Consider the following 22,306-nt stretch of genomic DNA (forward strand, 5'->3'; position numbering starts at 1 on the left):
GCCTTTTATAATCCTATGGAGACAGAAGGCATCCTCAGCAAGGTCACAGGAACAGGACCCAGGAAACAAGGCAGCAGCTCTTGGTAGCACCATCAAAGCACACGATGGAAACAGCTGGACAAGGGATACTGCAGGATATGGGTCCAAACAGAGCTGCTGGCACCCTCTTGCAGCGGGGGTTACACAACAAATAATGCTGCCCGAAAGTTCTTTTCCTTTCCCCCACAGGAAAGTTTGTTCCAGGAACACACTCCTGTGAATGGACTGGAGTATGCATTCTGCCTAATCAACTTAAACAACCTTTCACATACACGCCATCTGCAGCTGCCTATCTGTAAAGACAAATCCACACTTTAACATCTAAAATAAAGGCTTTAGTCTTTGCTGTGCCTGGCTCTAAGCTTATTCCTCATCCAGAATGAGCCTTTTCTTTTTCACTTGCAGACATACAGCAAGCAGGACACCTGAGGAAAGGTGACATTTTCCTGCAGTTAGAGTTTTCCAAATAGTCACCAGTGATGCTGAGTCTGGGGTCTTGTTCCATGTCTCCAGCTGAGTCTCTGGGAATGTGGTTACCCAGCTGGCACTGTATGTCCTTGCCCGTTGTTAGGCAAGGGATTGGTGCCAGACAGCCCCGCGCCTGGGGCTCCAGCCATTTCCTACCTCCCAGGGCACAACCTGCAGCTGCACAAGAGCTCCCAGCACCAGGTGTATTCCTCCGCAGGGACGCCCTGTAAGGGTAGGCTGCACAAGCACCATTCACACGCTTGTGCTGGGACCAGCAGGAAGTTCTTGTGCCTGGCTGGGATATGGCTGGATCCCTGCTGAGCATACACCAGACAGAGACACCAAGACCTGTGGCAAGAGGTGGGAAATGGGGAGGAACAGCAAGAGCAGCTGGAGGTTGTTTAATTTATTCAGTTATAAATGAGCATCTCAGGAGCCTTGCATGGGAAGAAAACAACCCCTCCAGCCTGGGGATGGAAGGAAGATTTCACAATCAGGCACAGTAAGTGCTGTAAATGATCACATACTGCCACCACACCAAATGAGGGAGGCAAAAAAGAGCAACACCTGAAAACACACAGAGCTTGGCCCTCTGACTGATCAGGCAGCTGCAAGCCAGTGGAATTACAGGCTGACTTTGCATTGTTACACCCTCCTTCTGCCTGTAAATGCCACGTCCTTCCCTGAGGAGAAAGGCCCCTTTGTTGTCTGCTGGCCAGTAGTGTATCCTTGGACTCTTAACTAGCTCAGTTAGCAGAGCAGGGCCACTGCTGCTCAGCAGTAACAAATGCTTGCTTGAGGCAGACTTCTTTTACCATTTTTGAGGATAAATATTTGCCCCAAGGAAACTTCAAACCAGCTTTCCACAGCCACTTGTTTGAAGACAGACATAGACATTATGCACACGCATGGACACACACCGCACACCTTGTCCAGTGCAACCCTCTGCAATGGACTGATAACAGTATTTAGTCATTTTATTTACTATCTTTTATTCTAAATACGTTGTTACAGTCATATTTTGATAGAAAAAACAAATGCAACCCTTTACAACGAAACTCCTGGATAGCCGAAACAATTAATTTTGCACTTCCAGGCATAACTGCTGCCACAGTTAATTTTAAGGGTGACTTAGATTGTTAGTTACTATTTCTGAACAGGAAGTCCTGTGGTAAAGCTTGTAGAAAGAGACACCCACATTTTCTGCTAAGGAAAGCGAGCTCTTCTACATCTCATCTACTCTGCCTTGGCTGATTTCCTCTCTCAGAAGGGCCACCTCACGAGTCATGTGCCTGAGCCGTGACTCCAGCGAGGCTGTCTCTTTGATGTCAGCACTTCGAGTGCCCTCAAATTCTCCACCCTGTAGAGAAAAAAACATGGAGAGGAAAAAAATGGCTCCTATAAAACATGGAGAATGAACAGTGGAAATTTATTTCAAACAGGGAAAGGGAAGCTTTCCAAGAACCAGGACATACCCATGACTTTTCCCCACCTTAGTCAGAACTATGTGAAAGAGTGAAGGTTTATTAACTTAGACTTACTCCCTGGTACAGAACAATAAATCCACTTCTCATTGTAATGCTGTTACATGAGTGTAATATGACTGTTTACAAGTAACAAAGAAATATTCTTTTAACTCCTTCAAGGCATAGTTTAATTAGAAATTAGTTTGTTTCAGTCTTAGAAAGCAGCAAAGTTAGAAATTGCAGAGATGGTAAGGTATGGAGCAGCCATTCAGCCTGTCCCATTCCTAGCCTAAACTGTTGACTACAGAGCAGGATGTGAGACCATGGAGCTGGGGAGGGCCAGATGATCCCTTACCCATTTTTGAACAGTGCCAAACCTGCAAGCACTGCAGTGGCTACAAGGCTCACCTGACCAGTTGTCAGTGATTCCAGCTCAGTTTCAAGCTGATGCTTTTCATGGCAAAACCTGTTCAGCTGCTGCAGCTTGCTGGTGTTTTCTCTTGTCAGCTTCATTAGCTGATGCTGCAGGACTACAATTCTTTCCTAGAAAGATGTAAAAAGTTGATCTGGGATGAGAGAGGACAAAAAGTGTGGAGTGGGGAAGAAGTGAAGCACAATGTAAATGTCACAGGTAAACAACAGACTGATCCTGCCACACCACCTGGCAGGATCAGCCACACAGTACCTTTAGTGCAGTGTTATCTTATTGGTTTTAATATATCTAAATTACAAATGCCAAAGTAAGTAAAGCAGTTAGGCAAAAGTGTGAGAAAAAGAAAGCCATCAGGTACATAGTATTTTGGTACCCTCCTGTGCTCTTCTGTAAAGGCAGCATAAGCGTGTTGCTTGCTTGCACTGCAGCAGCTGAGTCCTAGGCCCCACCAAATGGAGACATGAACTTCTCAGACTGCACAGATTGGCACCCCACGCATGAGCCAGAGCCTGCCCCATACTCAAAGTTTGTCACCAGAGGCACTGAGAGAAGGCAGGAGGTGCTGAATGCCACCTGAGAATCAGAGAAAAGCATTTTGCAAGAGCTTCATGTAGGGAATGAAGTAGGACAATGTGTTTGAGGAAAGCAAAACAGAGAGATCAACTACCTCAGTGAAAAATAGGATGTGCACCAGCAACTGGAGTAGAGGTAGCAATGATGATGGGAAATTGGAGTTGAACACTATGGTCTGTTAAGGACAAGTGAAAAAAATCAAACGAGCAAGTTGACAAAAGATTTTAGTGTAACTTTTCAGTCTCCAGGAAAACGAAGCCTCAACAGATCATCACAACACATGTGTTGTGTCCTCCTCTTCCTGCTGCTTACCTCCCATTCTTTGAGCTCCACGAAATGCTCATACTCTTTCTCCATTATTCTCACTTTCATCTGCTCCATGGGTATATTAACAGAGTGTACTTGAACTGCTTCAAAATCAACGAGCCGACCAAACTTCTCCATCATCAGATTATTGCACCTCTCCTCCAGTCCTAACAGAGGGACATTGGCACAAATGGCAGCACTGTCATTCATTGGTTTACAAGAATTCCTGCCTTATCTCAGATTTTTGTCTGAGCCCTTTGGTATTTGCTCTGTAATAAATAATTCACAAAAAACTACACAGAGCTCACAGCTGAGTCATGCCACTTGTCCTTGCCCATGATCATGCCTGTGTGGTCACCAAGCCACGCTCTAAGCCGGTCCTAGTAAACCACTCACACCACAGGCTGTATAGGGCCTCTGCAGGTCTGGGGGTGCTAGACACAACTTTTGGTTCGGCTGTTGGGAAACTGATTTGAATAGGCCTTGTTTCCTTCTTCAGATGTTCCAAAAGGGAGGAAGTTACCAGAAAAAGCTTATGTATCTTTGAAGAAACTACTTTTATCCGAGGAGTTCTGGTTTACAAGCAGAAATAGCAAATATGTGTCCAGTCTTCCAGTGTCTCATCTCACTCAGCTCATACTAAGTTCCCAAATTATTTCACACAGCCTGATGACTCTGCAATGCTGGAGAACTGCTACTCCATCAAAACAGCGCCCTTGATCTGTTCCATTTTCTGCAGTAACCCTCTGTGATAGTATAGAGCCAGTATAGAGTATAGAGCCAGACGTGGTGAGTTACCCACAGCCAGTGAGAGAGACAGAAGGAACATTAGCAATGCTGTGTTGTTCAGAGTCTCTGTTACTCACCTTGAATCTCCATCTCCATCTCCTTTTTGTCCTGGAGAAGCTGCTTATGTTGCTCCTTGGACTTCTTATGGATCTCTCTTTGCATTATCTTTTCATTACGTAGGACCACAATTCTCTTCTGCAGGTACTGCAAGGACTGGTTGGTAAATACTAAAGTCTGGGAGAAGTCATGGGGCATCTCCCCATCAACCAAGCACTGCACCTGCAAAAGCAGCCAGAAATAAGCAAGGCTGGCTTTATGTATCAAGGGCGATGGAGATCTCTTTATATAAAATGTGTAAGCAATAGAGAATTAGTGAGGGAGGTGAGCATGGGCACGACTCTTTTTTTAGGCCAGGGAATTGTGTGAATGAATGCATTGTATTCAATCTGACATTACTGAATTGGGCAGAATTCCCATTAGTTTCAATACTTTTGGGGGATTTTTTAAATTTGTTTTTCAGGGGAGGCGTTTCATTTTTTTTTCCCCAGCAGAATATCAGTAGGTATGGACCTGAAGGAGAATACCATGCCAAACCTATTCAGAACTTGAAGACTAAGCACATTTCAGCTATGGGCCAGCCTGCCTGTCCTTACCTCATTTCTGTCAGTACAGGAGAAGGGGAAAAAAAGGGAATTCTAGAGGAAATAGCAGCATGAAGTTCAGTTAATGGCACTTCCTTCCCAGAGACAGTGAATCAAGAACTAAGGGCCCCAAAAACAGTAACACCATTGTTTAGATGTACACAGGCTACTCTGCACGTGCAGATGCACAGCATCTTGAATTACCTGATGGAGTCTCAAAGGCACAACTACATCCAGCTCATTCAGTTTGTGCAGCTTTTCCCACTGAAAGGCCTCCAGTTCCCTGTTTGTTGTGTCCAGACTGGTTTCTATTTCTTTTGCCTGCAGGAGGACAAATTGTGGACAAACAAAATCCTGTGATACTAAGAATACATAGGGCAACAAGGTTCTGTTAGAGTTCCTGATCCAAAGGGAAAGAAGTATATAAAAATGTGCTTTTTTTAAACTACATATAATAGGTGAGTTTCACAGGCAAACCCAAGGATTATCTACATATATTCAAGCAAAATTCTAACCTGAATACCTCTGCACACGTGTACACTCGTGAATGTCTCCTTAGAGCTGACCTGTATGTATCAAGAGACAGCTGCTTTGTTTAGCATCTAAAACACTTGTAGATCTACAGAGCCTGCAAGATAATTTTTATTGTGTTATGCCTGGAAATGCTTATTGATTCTGCATGAGAAAGAAACAATTCAGACTCAAATGTCATGCCCCAGGGTGAATATGTGGCAGCTGGCACTTAGGAAAGACTTTAAAAACTAAAAAATGTTGTATGATAAGCATGCTTGATGGAACATTTTTGAGACAAAAAAAGCACAAGACTTGCATAATGTTAATTTGGTAGCTCCCTCTCTCTTCCCGATAACCCTTCAAAATAAGATATTTTTAATCAGTAGAAATCAAATTTCTTAATGAATGCAGAAGTTCAAAAAAGTAAAATGGAAAATTTGTACCATAAGTTTATTCAGTGATTACCTGTGACAAAGAGCAATGGAAAATAACTAAAAGCAAAAGAAATAGATGGAAGAAGGGAATTTTTATGCATTTATTTTAACCTGGATTTAAGTTAGTATTCTTCAATCTCTGTTCCCATACACACACAGAGAGGATAGGCCAGACCACACCATGTGTTTCATCTGAACCAGAGAATCCAGTTCCTGCTGCTGCATGAGGTTAGACAGTGGGGAAGGAACTGACCTAAACCCTGGATCCAGCCCATGAAAGCTAAGGTTGGACCAACTTGATTTACCCTTTTCAGGAGAACAGGTGACCCATGTTGAGCTGCCTCCTGCCTCTGTGCTACCACAGATACCTCTTCCCAAACAGAGGCCTCTCAGAGAGTCAGGATTCTGTTTTTAAATCTTAGACCAGCACTAATCACTAGCACTACATTGAACATTCTGATACTTTCTGAGAAAACACTACAATACCTTTATGGCCAAAGCATTATATTCCTTTTTGAGGTCAGCAGCAACTTTCTTCTCCTCTTCTAAAGCTTTCTCAATGCCTATCCGCTGCTGCCGGAGCTGGATGGTGTTCAGGAAGAGATCCTCACTGCAGCCTGAGATAGAAAGGGTCAAAGAAGAGCTTACTTTCACTGTGACTACTCTGGAGTTACTGAGTAGAGCTGGTACCTTCTCCTGCTGTGCACATTCCCAGCATTCCCCATAATAACACCATGGGTTTGGTTCCCTAGAGCTTCCTTAAACATAAAACCATGGGCTACGTGCCTCCATGAAAGGCTGAATGTCTTGGATGGATCTCTTTCTTCTTTACATTCAGTCAAGGCAGCTTGTTTCCAGAAGTCAGATTAAATGCATCAAAGCCAGCATTAAAGGCAAGTGCTCAAAAATTAGCTTTTGTAAGCAATGCAATTTCAGTAGTTAATACGTGTTACAGTAAAATCCTCAATTATGTGAACACATAGTTGTTTCTCCGTAGCACCCTTCACTATAAATTATGAACTTGCTGTAGGCATCATTTATAGCTCTACTTGTAAACAAAGCTGTATTTCATAGAACCAGTGTCATGGTAAGGAAGATCAGTGAATTTCTACCTAGTACTGCGATTTCAGTAATGCTTAGCAAATGCATAGTTATGCCCAAATCAGCAGGCATAATAATAAAAAAGAGAGCCCAATAAAGGCAAAAAAAATCTCCACATAAAGAGACAAACATGCTAATGCAACATGTAATTACCCTATTAAATTAGCAATTTGGACATTTTAAGTAAGAAATAAAAATCTTTATTTCTTCCCAACATTCTACTGAAAAACAAGATGAACAAGGAATTAATAAAAAATTTGATTTGTGGAAATTATTTTAAAAGCCAATTTAAAAAAAAAGGAAGGTGAATTGTAGGTTAGTTAGAACTTGAAAATGAAGCAGTGCTGTTACACGGTCACTGACACATCACTCAAAGACTGTTTTTTTTAAAAACAACATCCTAAATTAGCTAAGCTTTACAAAAGAAAAGGAGGGAGAGAGGTTGCCTGCCTTTTTTGAATTCACAAATGAACAGGATTCTGCAAAATAAAGCTACTAACTTTTCAGAACGGCCTAGCAACAGGCAATTGCTGCATAAATCCACGAGGTGGTAACAAAGAGTTTCAATTAACAGCATGAGGATCCCCTCAGAATTTCCCTGAACAGAGAAGGATCCAGCCAGGCAACACAGATGGTTTCCAGAGATCAGCTACAGCCTTGCCACTGCTCCAATCCAGAGAGGAGCCTTTTCTCTCCGGATAACACCTGTGAAATGGTGAAGGCTTCTTTACACAAAATAATTAATTCTTAGTGCTTAGCTATGTTTTATTTTACCAAACTTTTTTAATTAGGGTAGTCTACACTAACTGAAACCAGCAGTTTTATTGTCTTGACCCAAGTTTCCCAGGGAAAAATGCTGCACACAGAAGGGTTACACACATTCCAGCCCTTCATGACTTTACCATGCAGTGAATAATTTTAAAAATCTATGTTTTCTTTTCAAACACATGATGGTGCCCCTAAAGCTAAACAACAAGTTAACACAAGGAACTAACAGCTTAGGTACCTTCTGGGCAAACTGAGTCATAAAAGACTATGCTTTCAGATCCACAATTTTCTTCATCAGTCTTTAAGTCAGGCTTTTCATCATCCTCCTCTTTATTCTCATTTTGTTCACCTGAAAGAAACAGGCACTGGCTTGCAAAACTCTCCAGACTCACCAGCTATGCATTAAGCCAATGTGCTGGTGAACACAAGCACAGCAACCCATGAAAGATCATTCTGCTGATATGTTAATCCAGGCATCTTGTGCCTATTGCATTGATCTGATGTGATGTTTTCACGGAAAGGAAAAAGAAAAAAGGGAAAAAGAGAGAGAGAGAGAGAGATGACCTAGTTGTAGAACAGGCACAGATGCAGCCCATGTTTTTGGGACTTATCTTCAACATATTTCCTCTCTTTATATGTGTTAGGAACTTAAACAGTGTGGGTTTACTATTCTACCAGAGATATTCATAAACCAAGCAGAATATGGAAGCACAAATCTGTCATAAAACATCACCATTGTCTGCACTTTTTGCTAATCATGTCCCACTTGAAATCAAAAGTCAAGTCAGAGAGAGCACAAGTATTTTAGCTCAGTAGGACTGCCTAGCTTTAACAGCTTAAAACTGAGTCACCTGAGATGAATGAAATCCTTTTGTAATATGTTTAGTCCTGTGATGATTGCAGATTAGGTTTATGATCTCTCATTAGTCAGTGGACAGATTAGAGCAGAATATCACAAATGCTACAGACTAATCACTTATCCATAGCTCCCATTGGTACAGCATGGGAAGCACCTATTTAAAGCTGTGCCTCTTCCTCTTACCAATTATCAGTCCTTGGTATTGACTTACAGGATGTAAATTGCAGGATCTGTTATCAGACCAACTGCAGTCATGTTAGAAACTGAATGACATCATTGTTATCATTCAAGATGACAGCCATAGAACACATTGTCAGTCCATAAACAAATCTGGGTAGGTCTGACCTATGGGTTTTTGAACTGACTGGAGTGTTGTGTGTACTCAGGGCTCCAGCTAGACCGAGAGACAAGTACTCGACCACATGTCGAAACATGGAAATATGTATAACAAATCCATAAAGCAAAAAGAACAAAATCTCCAACCTGCTTCTCTTCCTACTTCTTCTTTTTCCACACACTCAACTTTCTTCTTTAAAATATCAGTCAGAACATCAGCGAATTCATTGTTTTCTCCAAGGGATGCTTCGAAGCTGGCATAAAGAGCTTTCTCACGTTCTTCAAGCATTACAATCTCACACTTTCTATCCTCCATTTGTGCAAGGTAGCTCTTCAATTTTGACTAAACAAACAAAAAACTATTTCAGTTAAAAGGTACAGCCCATGTGTATGTATATAGGATGCATCTGTGAAGATCTGGAAATGCAGAACTTGTCTTTCTTTCTTGATTAAAGCCATGGTTCAATCAAGCATCACCTAGGAATATGTTCTTAAACTGTGTGATTAGTCACTTATGCCATATTATGAAGGATCTATTAAAATACAGATGTTAAGATTATTAAAAAATTAAGTATTGGAAGTTAGAAGTGACCATCCTATTAGGCTGATCATCAGGAGTTTCTTGCTTTTCAAAATTTAGCACTAGTCACTGGATTGGTGCTAAAACAAAGCCAAGGGATGCCACCATTTACTTTATGGTTTACTTTTGTTTCAAGCCATGCATTAATGGTACTGTTAAATTTAAATTAATGGTACATGTGGTCTATTTACACGTATGTCCTCCTGTTTATTGATGAGGGCACAAATTTGCTCTTCAAGAAGGTCCTCATGTATCTCAAGTTTCTTCAGGATAAGCAGCTCTTCACAGCATGTGATGCAGCGCAGATCAGCACTTTTCATCTGTACATCCATCTTCAATTTCTTGTGCCGCAGAAGGCGAAGTTCAGCATCAAAGTTGATCACCAGTGTGTTGATCTGGAGCAAAGGAGCATGAAATCAGGAACAGGAAAAGTATTACCAGTGCAGTTAAACATCCAAAGCTAGAGAAGGGAGCAGAAGGGAAAAATTCTCTCTGCCAAATCAACTACTCAGACGTGCTATTTCCTACAGAGTACTGATGCACTTTGAAAGACGAAGTTAATCCCAAATCTTTGTCTTTGTACTCAGCATGATAGTAAAAGAATCACCAGCATTTCACAGGAATCTTTTGCTGCATCCCCTCCATCCCTGAAGTATTTTACTCTTCAGAGAATGTCTTTGAGTAGTCTGTAGTTTACATATATATACATACAGTATATGTATCTGGGATATAACAATCCCAGATGCATCAATTAACAACTCTTCTGCCTTGACATACTTCTTTTGAAATAGCTGCCAGCTCTTCACTTAGACATTTACAGCTAAATAAGTACTAGCAGCTGCTAATATTAACTTACAGGTGTGTGATGTTCACAGCAGAATTTGGGTATTCCCTCATAACCTTCATACACATAAACACAAGGGTGTCTGTGTTGAGGCAGACCAAAGAATCAACTCGCAGTAGCAGAAATTAGAGGAGAGATGCTAAGAAATGGAGCAAAAGAGTGAACAGTGGCATAACTCTGCTATACAGCTCTCTTAAACTCTGACTTAGGTACATCCTGAGCTTGAAGCAGTATACTTGTGTTCAACAGCTTTGAATGTATTTTTTTCCACACTATCGAATTACAGTTTGCTCCACATTCTAGCACTGAGTTCCAAAGCTTAGCTTGTTGTTGGGTAGGAAAACTATTTTCATTTGCATGCTTCCAGCTTTCTATGCGACCATTTCATTTGATATCTCTCCTTCTTTTAAGACACGATTCCCACACTTCTTTTCTATGCTATTCAGGATTCTATCACATCTCTAAAACCATTTCAGTTGCCTTTTTTGCAGGCCAAAGATGCATTATCCACTTAGATGTACCTTTTAAATAATCTTTTCCATGACTAAGCATTTTGGTTACTCTCTTTTGTACCTCTTCTAATCCTACAAAGTAATTTTTGGACCAAAAAGTTGAGACTACAGTTATTGAAGAGCTGAGAACATGAATCTACTAAGTTGTAGTGATGCTGCTTTTTTAACTCTGTAATTTTTCAAGTTATGTCTAACATTTTACTTGTCTTTATTTTTCCCTTTTTTTGCCACTAAGATCACAGCTTCATGGCACAATCAGTAAGAAATCTAAGATATCGTTCATTTGATAACAATCAGAACACAGCTTATAGTTATGGATTTATTCTGATTTCCACTGTAAATTTGCAACAGTTAGCATTTTCTGGGACTGCAGAAAGGCAAGACTAGCTGCAATCCAGAGACAGAAGGGGTTTTGGTTTCATTTATGAACCAGTGGGATTTTTTAATTTGACAAAAGTAACTTTCAATTTCCTACCTTTTTAATCAAGGTCTCCTGCAAGTATAGATTTTTTATCTTCTCCCTCTTTAAAATTTCCAGTTCCATTTCTGTTGGCTCTGCTTTCTCCATCTCAAAAGCCTCCTGCTCCTCTATGACCGCAGCTGATGCACCTCCAGCCTGTGTCATGGGGTCACCCTCTTCCCCTGGAGGAGTTTGAAGAAACACGTGCCTAAATGCGCGAGACGAGGGACACCCTTCCAGTGGCTCCTTGAGCTTTGCCTTCGCCTCCTGCTCCTCTTTGAACTTTAGGAGGACGTCACTGTTGTACTCAACTATTTTTTCAGGAACCTCATCTGGGTGTAACTGAGGGATCAGGGGAATAGGGAGATGTTCTGATACATCTAAGTTTGCCTGTATGGATTTGACTTCCTTCACTAAACTCTTGATTTCATCAATAGTAGAAACCTTGAGATCCCTCAAAGACACAATCTCTTTGTTCATATTCACTTTCGTCTTATGGATCTGCAAAAGAAAAACTATTTTAGTAGGATTCTCCACCACAGGAAGTAGTCTTACCCAACTCAAGAAGGCTAACATTAGGATAATTAATCATTCTGTGATAAGCGGACACTGTATTAGTTGACTCTTTTTATGTAAAGTAATAATTGAATGTGATCTGTCATTAATATACTTGGCAGAAACTTCTCTGATCTTTATAGAAGAAAATAATACACCATCCACCTGAAGCAACTGGAATTCCTCATCTGTATAAACCCAGAATTTATGACAAGAACTATTCCCTTTGTTTGTTCTAATGAGTTGGGTTAATCACTATCTGGTAGCATCAGCTCTACAGTGAAGTGCTGAAGCCCAAGCATGGGACTAAAATGATCCAACAAATCCCCTGAGATTGCAGCATTGCTTCTGTAATGCTTAGGCCTCTCTGTCAAAGTTATCCAGTGTCACTCTTTTGCACTCCAGCCAAATACAATGAAAAACCATTCCTATGAGAAGGATAGGGGGAAAAATCACAGGGAAAGCAACTTATTGTGTCTTCAAGGTTGAAAGATGTGTGGTAACTGTAGGAGTCCTACTATAGCAAGGTGGCTCCAAAAAACCCGGTTTCTCAGGAAGATTCCAATTACAGGAGCAGTGATTGCTGAAGTGCAAATACAGAGAGGCCACACTAGAACACTCGTCCTTGCTCACATCCCTGTTTTTGTAAAGGTATTTCATGGCAGAGGTCATTTAGCTCAGTGTTTTTACTAGATTATAAGACTTGTAATTAAAAAAGACAGATGTTCTTGCTGAAATACTAGTAAAGGTAAATTCTCTTTCTCATTTATAAAGAGTCACCCTGGAATGATTCAGGTTTGGGTTTGCTGAAGCACAAGACAGTTCACAAGAGAAGGGCTGATTTGTAACTAAAGCTTACTCAAAACAGCTGTCTGTCCTTGAAGGCCTATTCCCACACTCACTTTCAATTCCTTTCAAAAAATTTCTTCAGTGATTAATACACTATCCTCACTTCCCCCCCAAAAATGGGGCTATATACAGTTTTACATACCAAGTCTTCCAGGATTGCAAGCTGCATCATTTTCTTTTCAGTGCTTATACACTCATCTTCAGTGAGTATGTAGTTAGTGGCACTCTTCAGCCTGTAACATCCTATATTCTCCCGTGCTTCTTTGATCTCCTCAGCATCTTTAGAATTCTCATGGTTATGTCCAGGTTTGCTCTTGTATCTAGTAGGTACAAAATAAAGCCGAACTTCAAGACAGAAAGCATAAAATGAACAAGCAGTCACTTCATATCCTCTTACTTCTGCAGCAAAGTTTGGGAGGTGAAAGAGTGATACATCTCTTTCAGAAAAGAATGGCTACTTTGGAAAGAATGTCCTTGCACATTTAAATGAAAATCCCCTAAGAACTCTTCAAACAGCTCTGCCATGGGAAAGTCTAAACCTTCACACACAGACTGAGTTCTGGGTTAAGTGAGCACATGCTGCTATCAGTTTCAGGGAGCCGGACATCAACAATCTACCAGTCTGTAGCACAGAATACTTGATCCTACTCTACATTGTTAAACACTCAATAACCTTAAAAGCTTTGCATTCTGACTCTACATTGGTCCTATTCCCTGCCATTCATCTCCTAAGGAAGAACTTCTGTACTTCCATGAGCATAGAATTGTTTGGGTTATAAGGGACCCTAAAGATCATCTCGTTCCAGTGCCCCTGACATGGACAGGGGCACCTTCCACTAGACCAGGTCACCCAAAGCCCCATCTAACCCAGCCTTGAAAAAGTGGTCATTCAAAGATATGGCTTATCCCTCCCCAGGTGTGTCAATCACCTCTCCTTTCCCCACCCCTGACCCCTGCTGAGCACTTCCTGTCAATCCTGGAATTCCAGAAGGGCGTCTAGTGATCGGCAAGTTCAAAAGATGCCTCCTACCCCCTGGGGGGCATTGGACAATCCAGGTGTCCTTTGTCCTTTGGGACCTCCTCTCCCATACCTGGTTGGTGGGTTTCCTCTCCATCCTCTCCCCCTCTCCCCCAGGTAAAAGGGCAAGCAAACCACGTGGCCGGGAGTCCTGTTGGAGCTGTTGCTACATTCAGGGGCCATAGGGCCAGAATAAAAACTCTGGATTAAAACCCTCCATCAGAACCGACTCCTTTCCTTCACCATCACCTTAAAGCATCTCCATCACAGGGAACCTGAGGAATGGACCCTCTGTGAGAGGAAAACTCCATCCTGCTGCTACCGGGGCTCTGGCATGCCTGGACTTGTCCTCACGTGCTCTGCTGCAACATCTACCCAGCCACTAGTGTCTCTGGGGTGAAACACCTCAGTTGCCACTATTTGGTTCAGACGCAGGGTCAGGCAAGCCAAGGCACGTCCCATCAGCAATACTGGTAATATTCCAATAGCTTAGGTTAGATATTTGGAAAAGGTTCTTCACCCAGAGGGTGGTTGGGCATTGGAACAGGCTCCCCATGGAAGTGGTCACAGCACCAAGCCTGACAGACTTCAACAAGTGGTTGGACAATGCTCTCAGGCACAGGGTGTGACTCTTGAGGCTACCACATGCAAGGACAGGAGTTGGACTTTGATGGTCCTTGTGGGTCCCTTCCAACTAAGGATATTCTATGATTCTGTGAAAGATGTCCTGTCCCCCTTTCTTGCTGCTCAAGATAAAGACCAGAATGGAGCATGACGGCATATCACAAACACTCACATGATGGCTGAGATGCCAAGACTGCTGACCTAACCCAGCTGTTACAGTGCCTGCTCCATGAAGGGCTGGCAGGATTCACTTTGAGTTGACTGTAATGGCGTAGGTGTCTCTCAGTCATGGTCCATTTAGACACATTTTACTCCCTATCTGAAAATGCAGCTACTGAGCTGGATTCAAATTTGATAATATTTCACAGGAACCATAGAAACGAAATATATTCTAATGCTCTTTTGAGACTTGGAGATACATGAAAATTCATCTATTTTAATTGCAACCCTTAGGAATATAAAAACCTAAGCAGGGAGATTATAGTGCCATATGACAGCTAAATGGCATTACTTGACCTCAAACAAGAAGCAGAACTAAAAGGGAACATGTTGAGTCCAGTTCAAGACTCACAATTCATGCCATTCTGCCCTCCTCTTCATGATCTTGGCTTTCAGTGCATCATATTTCTCAACAAGTCTTCTGATTTTCTGACGTCTGCTTTCTATATAACGCGTGGTTGGCTTTCGGACCTCTGGTGTCTTCAGCCTTTCAGCCTCCTTCTCAAAAGCTACACTTCCTGAAACAAAATATAACCATGTGAAGATGCAATACCATGCAGCACAGTGCAGTCCCAGCTACTGGAAACTCCCTCAGACAACTCCTGTAGAACTGATGCCAATTAGGATAGTTCCATTGTAGTGGAGGATTTGAAAGTATTCAGGTTCTTCGACTTGACTTTTAGTCACATTCTACCCATGGGGGCTGACAGACAATTGCTGACATTGATCTAAACGTGGAAAACTATGTATGAGTGTTACTTTGTATGTAGGTACTAAAAAGAACACATTACAGCTATATTTCTTTACCTGCACTTACATGTGTATTTTTTTATCTTGGACTCAGGAACACAAACTGAGATGAAAGACAGAAACCATATTACTGAAAGATTTAAATGGTTATCATTACCTCTATGCACAGGGATTATCTTTCTGGGGATCTCTTCTGCTTGTTCTGCCTCTTTAAGTGCTGTCCACTTCTCTTTAAGTACTGCCCCCTTGCTGTCCTCGTGTTTCTTATCTTGGGCATATTTCTCTGACACTGTTAGAAGGCTGTAGGTCGAAATCTGATGATTGCTTTGAATAGCATGAACAATGAGAGTAAATTCCAGAGAGTCCCGAAACCTGGAATCACAAATTAGACAAAACTGTCTGATGTCAGTGGGCACAACATACTATTTTACCTTGACCAAAAGGGCATGAATAGTGTAGTTTACTTATTGCACATACAATCCTTACATAGAAATCCATAAGTCAGTAAGTAATTGCTAGGATGATGACAGCTGACACTATCTATTGGCTTTTATGCAATCTAGGAATGGAGATGATCAAGAATAAACACATGAAGACTTTTCCCAATATTGAAACTTATCCCTGGTTCTTCATGACAGTAAATTTCATCTTCCTTAAGGACTTATCAAAAACATGCTCATCCTATCTTTTTTCCCAGTCACATACTCTGTGTCCCTAATTTGGGTTTTTAATTATGTATTTATTTTATTAATTAATCTTTTGCTCTTACCTAGATCTATCAAAACCAACTCAAAATGCACCTCATGCTTAATCTTGTGCTCTTGAGAAAGTTCGTTGTGTAACTTCAAATTGTATAGAGAACATTGTGTTAGCAATGACATTAAAATATCTGACAGACACACAACATGTCTTAAAAACAGGCATTCATTTCCCTGGCTGTTTTTCAACATTTCAGTAAGAGTTCTTGGTTCTTATTGAACTTACTAGCAAAACACCAGGCAAATAGTCTCAACCAGCTTTCTTCATACAAAAGTGAATCCAAATGAAGTAATTTCCTTCATTTGACTATCTGCATTTTTACCAGAGAGTAATTACACATAAATATGAACATATAATCTTATGTATGTTCCAAGAATAAATAAGATTCTTAAATAAGAACAGAATCATAACAGAACAGATGAAGTATTGATTATATGAGAGAGAGAAAAAAAATCACATTCCTTTTTCTTGTGGGAGGTACAGCTTCATAGACAATAAGGCCCATGGAAGGTCAGGGAGAGAAGTAGAAGAAAAGTGGTAATTACTGTGTTTGTAGTTTCTGCAGACCAATTAATTGTTTCTCGTGCTCCCAAGCCAGCTGCTTTTGCACTAACTGCATTCTCCGTAGGGTCTGCCTATCCAGCTCTTCAAAGATCCTGCGGTCCATCTCAAACTCCTGCAGAAAGATGGAAACCCAGCATCACATTATTTTGGTTACTAGGTCTTCATAATAAATGTTTTTACCTAGGCGCCTCAGTTGCATGCACATCGACACTATCCTTATTTCAGAAGCTACCTCCATAGAGAACCACATTTTTTTCCTGTGCTTCTTAATTGGAACAAATAATCAGCTGTGATTCAGCAGTGATTCAGAAGTCCAGCAATTTATATATTCTTAAAACTACCTTAATCCAAAGCACTGGACATCTTTGGCCCCAACATGGTATGTAGCAACATTTTAGAAGAAGGTGCCTGTAAATGTAAATGACCTTAATAAAAGCCAGGTGTACCTCTCTGTGCAACTGCATGTGCTTGGGCAACTCCTGATTCTTTTGAAGGAGAAAAACAAAGTCTTGTCTCAGTGCACGTAACTCCTCTCTTTTCTTATTTTTCTTTTCTTCAGCTTCCTTCATTTTCCGTTCATGCTCCTTTTTCTGCTTGTATTCCTCAATACTGAAAATGCATAAAAAGGAAATGATGTTATCTCAATGCAAGAGTGGAAAGGTTACAGTTTGTATGACCTTTTAGAGTTCCTTGACAGTCTTAAATTTGCAGTGAACTCAATGGTTCTTAAGGTAACTTAAAAAGGAATCATCTTCCTGTATATTTGTACACTCTTAACATCAAGGGGCTTTGACCTTTTGCTGTCTCTGTAGTCTGAAGTTAACTGCCTCATAGTACGATATTTGAATTATTTCCAGAGAAAAACAGATGGAGAGAAAGGCTGAAAAAACTGTGTGTTTCACAAATAAATGACCCAAATTCAGGGTGATCAACTTGTCCCTCCTCTTTGTAGGCAAAAAGAAATACATGTGAAAAGAGCTACCAACACTTGAAAATCCCTTTCATCATTATCTAAACATCTCTTACGTGAGGACATCAGGATCCTTAATGTCTTCAGTAGCCTTCTCCTTCTCAAGACCTCTCTGGAATAAAAACATTGTCTTGTCTTTAAACAAGCAGTTATAATTTCAACAGACATTAAAGCTTTTATAAACATAAAGACAGAGCTCTCACCACCTCTCACAAAAACAAAAGAAATCTTCATTTTCAATATTACTACCTGGGCCTTAAATAATACGTTGTAATGTTTCAAGCAGAAAAAGCAATAAGCTCATTTATATGTAAAAGAACTAATGAAAGATTAGGGACAGAAAACACAAATCCTATAACCTCCCCAGTAGCATAAATTGTTACATCATTGCTTGTTCTAAGTTCACTCTGTCCCATAACATCTTTGGTTCTCTACCTCCCAGCCCAATTCTCATCTCCCCTCACAGCCACATTGACAAGAGTCAGTGTGTCATGGGCTAATTCCAAGTTACATCTGTAATTAGCCTGGTTGGCTTTTGCTAACTGCATAATGGATTCACAATTATTAGCTGTGAAGAATGGCAGATGGATGGACATTGCGCTAGCATAAGCCTCATTTCCCTAGGCAATCATGCTCTGAATAAAGAGGGGGGACTATCACCCAACAATTTAGTTGTACTTAATTGATCTGTAATTTAACTCAATTAGTTTCAGATGATTTGTATTTGATTATCTAAGAATCTCATTAAGTTTAATGAAGATATAATTTTATTTAATTTTCCACATTAATTAAAACTAGAATAGATATTTAATGAAGATATACTTTGAAAAGGGAAAAACTCTGTTAGAATGGTCATTAAGAAATGTTGTTAGCCTGAACAATAGAACTGACCATAAGATCTTTATATAGAGCTACTTGCATATTTAAAACTATAAATCTGTACATATGCTTATAATTGTGTATTAATAACTTCTTGTAATACTGGAGTTAGTAAGGCTCTGAAATCAAAGGTTCTAATCGTTCACTTTTAGAAAATAACTCTTGCTATATATTCTTGTCATACTGGTAAAGAATTCCAACTAGTCATGAACAATTTAGCTGAATAACCAAAATCACAATTTCCTCTGTCTCTGTTGCCAAGCATCCTTCAAAATGTAGTTACTAACCAGTATTAAAACATATTTAAAAGTTTAATTTGTTTTATGTTGACACTCTCAAGATTTTTAAACTCTATTGAATGTATGGCTACTGTAATATTTATTGTGCACAATGACACTTCTTTACTCAACAGCTCTCACTGCTTCTTTCAAGTTATATTTATTTAATTCAGACACTTCTAAGACTTTTTAAAAATTCAATGAAGTCTGAACATTTTAGTTGACATCCCTCTTCTTGTGCATTATCAGTAGAACTGCTTCTGAGTTCCAGTGACATCTGTTTAAATGTGCTAGAGATGATCAGCTCTGCAGTGAGTACAGGACACCTGTAAATTCATTACTACTAATGCTGCCCAAGAGTGAAAGAGCAAAGGCATCAGCATTGTGTTGTACTATTTTGCAAATGTAAAAAATCCATTGTGAATTTTAGATGAATGGTACTAGATGTATGGAGAAACTACATATATGGTATTCTCCAACAGTATTTCTAGAATCCCCATACAGAGTAGAATCATACTTTACTGGAATTAAATCCAAGAAAGGTATGAAGTATGAGAAATCTTTGCAACTCTTTCATTCCGGGAATATGCATGATTACACCTTTGAGTGGGAAAGCACTGCCAGAATATTAGACATGAATAACACATACTATGTTTATTTGGAGAAAACACAAAACATTGAGAAGGAAGAGTGCAGTCCCAGAGCCCATTTATTAGGGAACGTTTTGCAAGAGCCATTCTTCTAAATAGTTTGGGAAACTTCAGCTTTTGCTGTGAAAGATCTTTAAGAAAAACAATTGAACTATGTTTGCCCATCTGGATAGTTTCATTCCAAATCGGCGTAATTCAGTGAAAGAGGGTACCAACTTACCCTAGGAGGGGGGATTGTAACTTTTAGCTCTTTGGGAAGCTCTTCCTCTGACAAGAGGTCAAATGTAAAAATGTTTCCGTCTCCACCACAGGTAATCAGACACCCATCATCATGACTACAACAGATCCCCCGGATCTGCCCATTATCATTGTCATGCACGTTCAGGTACCAGTAGTCCTTCAGGGTACCCACTGAGAGGCCTTCCTCACTGAGAGGATAAGCACGCAGGGAGCCATCCTGCATCCCACAGAACATCAGGGGGGTGCGGGTACTGTTAAATAAACAACAAGAAAAAGTAATAGCAGCAACTTCTAACAAGCAAGCTCAAAATATGAAAAGAGCTGATCTAGCTTAATAGAAATCACTTTCCCAAGTTTGGAAGCTGAAAGCAAAGTATTTGGACCCTTTAAAGTATGTGTGGTTCTACTGTTAAATGTTTTGCAGCTAACTGGCTGCTAAGGAACATTCCAGCACTTGCTAGGTATCTTAAAACTAGTCTTAGCCCTGAGCTGGGCAGTGTAGCAGACACCAAGTTAAAAGCTAGAAAAGCAGTTTCTAGCCCCTGCTCTCCATTTAGTACACATGGTGGTGAATGCAGCCAGCAATAGATTAAAGCCTGAATTAAACCTGCCTCCTTTTGATGCAGAACATGCCTATTCTTACAGGGTACCTAATACTGGGAGTCTGAAAAGAATCCAGCCTTTCCATTCGTACAGTTCACAGAATGTCCTGAGAAGCCTATATTCTTAGCACTAGAGGGATGGACTGACTGCTCCACATTCTAATTCTCTTTGTTAACTATGATAGAAATGCTGTTCTGGTGATCACTATATGCAGGGACTTCTAAGGGTTCTTCTGGAGTTCTACAATCTAGGGTGGTTGAGTTCTAGTCAGTATTTACTTAGAAATCCCACTTTTTTGTCTTTGAAGGTCTTTTAAAATTATTCTGTCAGACACATGGCTCAGCTATGTCCATTAGGAATTTTAAATGAAACTGAGTGCCAGGAAAACCAGACAGAGTTTGTGTATACTGGAGCTGAGCCACAATTGAAAAGGAACAAAGGAGCATACACTCCTCCCTACCAAGTTAAATTTCATCAAGCTTTATCCCAGAGCTATTTGTTACATTACAGTGTTTTACCAGAAGGAGATTTGGTGAATGGGATTGTTGTCAGTGTTCTCCATAGGAATCACTTCAAAGGGTTCATCTTTCCTCTTCTCAGGGTCTTCTTCATCATCATGTGAGAATTCGCAGTGATAGAGAAACCCTGAGTCGTACCCACCCTGAAGAAAAGGACCATAAGGAAATGGTGACAAAAGAAAACTGAAGCAACTGACCAGGAAAATGCAACTTTCAGAATAATTCTTCCTTTCTTGAGGACCTGTGATAGGTTAGAAAATGCCACCTCCAAATACCTAGAAATCCAATTCATCCATAGACAGAAATCTGTCATGATCTCTGGCATTAAAAGCCATTCTACTACTACGTTAAAATTCTACCTTCTGCTTGTGAGGGAATAGCTCAGTCTGTGCCCATTCAGGCACCACCAAAAAGGGCACCTACTGGGTATTTATCAAACCATCTGAATCAGAGTGACATACTGGTGTACTTCACAAAAACCAGTGAAACTGTCAAGGATGAAAGGAATTGAATGTCCTAGGGATGACAGGTTTCCAAGGGAAAGGATGTCACATAATGCAATCCAATCAACATGAAGTAAAAACTCATTTACCAAGGAAAGCCAAAATTTTCCGGGTGCTGAATAAAAGCCACAGAGGATGGGACTGGCCTCCTCTGGTATGTAGATAGGTGGCAATGGCTCTTCTTCAGGTTCTTCCTCTTTAGTTCCTTCTACCTCAAGTCCCAGCTCCTTTTGCTGCTTTATCCATTCAAGCCTTGCCTTCTCCTTCTTTTGCTTTTCTTTCTCTCTCCGTGCAATCTCCTCTTCCAGCTATTACAATGAGCAGAGAAACACTGAGACATGAAACCAAGGCACTCCATACATCACTGACTGAAAGAGTCTCATAAATTAAATCCAAGGGGGTCCTGGCATTTTACATACAGAATATCTACAGAAATCTCTTTTCTGTCAACTTAGCATAGATCAACCAGACTTCATGGGACTCTCCAGTGAAATTCCCCCCTTTCCCTCCTCTGAAGTATTTACTCTTGGTCCTTTGAAACAAAATAATTCCGAATGACAGGCAGATTTCAACATTTCCTCAAAGAGATTATTCCAAATCTTTACCACTATGCTTACTACTGCAGAAATCCTAAGTCCTGTCCCCTGCCTGCCCTGGAGAAAGAAAAGAACTGGAAAGCTGAACTTAAACAAGTTCTAGTGCATCATTGGTATAGAGCAAAAGAGAGAAGCTGTAATTGATTTAACTTCTTCTGGACAATAAAGGAAAGATTTATCAAACCTTTAAAATTCTCTTCCATTCAAGCCTAAACAGTGCACGAACAATTATCAAACATTCTCTAGAACAGTAGCTTCCTAAGAAGATATTAGATAGCTGAACCAGGAAGCCCTTAACTATTATCAGCTGATCTTTGTCTGATATACCTTTTAAAAAATCTCCTGCTCTAGGGACTCTACAGACTATAAAAATTACCTTTTTATCACCCCCCCTTACTTTGAGAAATCTTTCCTTGCATTAGAACATCCTTTTTGTAACTTATTAATTATTTATCTAATTCCAAAGTAAAAAGAGAGCCATTAATATTCTTAATCTCTGTAGAAACATTTTTTATTTTAGTGATTGTTTCTCAACCTTATTCTTCTCATTTGACTAAAAAAACCAAAAGAAAACCAACAAAAAAAAAAAAAACCAAGAAAACCAACAAA

General features: G+C 40.3%; 1 protein-coding gene across 5 annotated transcripts in view; it reads right to left on the reverse strand.

The window, feature by feature from the left end:
• Positions 1-66: 66 nt before the first annotated feature.
• Positions 67-22,306, reverse strand: part of CFAP44 (cilia and flagella associated protein 44) — a 44,094-nt gene continuing 21,854 nt past the window's right edge. For all 5 annotated transcript variants that reach the window (XM_038136857.1, XM_038136848.1, XM_038136867.1 and 2 more), the window contains 19 exons: positions 21,191-21,409; positions 20,599-20,741; positions 19,458-19,728; positions 17,487-17,542; positions 16,907-17,069; positions 16,442-16,572; positions 15,295-15,509; positions 14,740-14,905; positions 12,669-12,846; positions 11,138-11,623; positions 9,498-9,701; positions 8,874-9,069; positions 7,770-7,880; positions 6,149-6,279; positions 4,920-5,036; positions 4,152-4,353; positions 3,292-3,452; positions 2,382-2,516; positions 67-1,867 (listed from right to left, as the gene is read on the reverse strand). In XM_038136857.1, coding sequence (XP_037992785.1) covers positions 1,733-1,867; positions 2,382-2,516; positions 3,292-3,452; positions 4,152-4,353; positions 4,920-5,036; positions 6,149-6,279; positions 7,770-7,880; positions 8,874-9,069; positions 9,498-9,701; positions 11,138-11,623; positions 12,669-12,846; positions 14,740-14,905; positions 15,295-15,509; positions 16,442-16,572; positions 16,907-17,069; positions 17,487-17,542; positions 19,458-19,728; positions 20,599-20,741; positions 21,191-21,409 — 3,420 coding nt within the window. In that variant the 3' untranslated portion in view covers positions 67-1,732. The remainder of the gene's footprint in view (positions 1,868-2,381; positions 2,517-3,291; positions 3,453-4,151; positions 4,354-4,919; positions 5,037-6,148; positions 6,280-7,769; positions 7,881-8,873; positions 9,070-9,497; positions 9,702-11,137; positions 11,624-12,668; positions 12,847-14,739; positions 14,906-15,294; positions 15,510-16,441; positions 16,573-16,906; positions 17,070-17,486; positions 17,543-19,457; positions 19,729-20,598; positions 20,742-21,190; positions 21,410-22,306) is intronic.

This window comes from Motacilla alba, chromosome 1, assembly GCF_015832195.1.
Source record: "Motacilla alba alba isolate MOTALB_02 chromosome 1, Motacilla_alba_V1.0_pri, whole genome shotgun sequence".
Classification (NCBI taxonomy): Eukaryota; Metazoa; Chordata; class Aves; order Passeriformes; family Motacillidae; genus Motacilla; species Motacilla alba.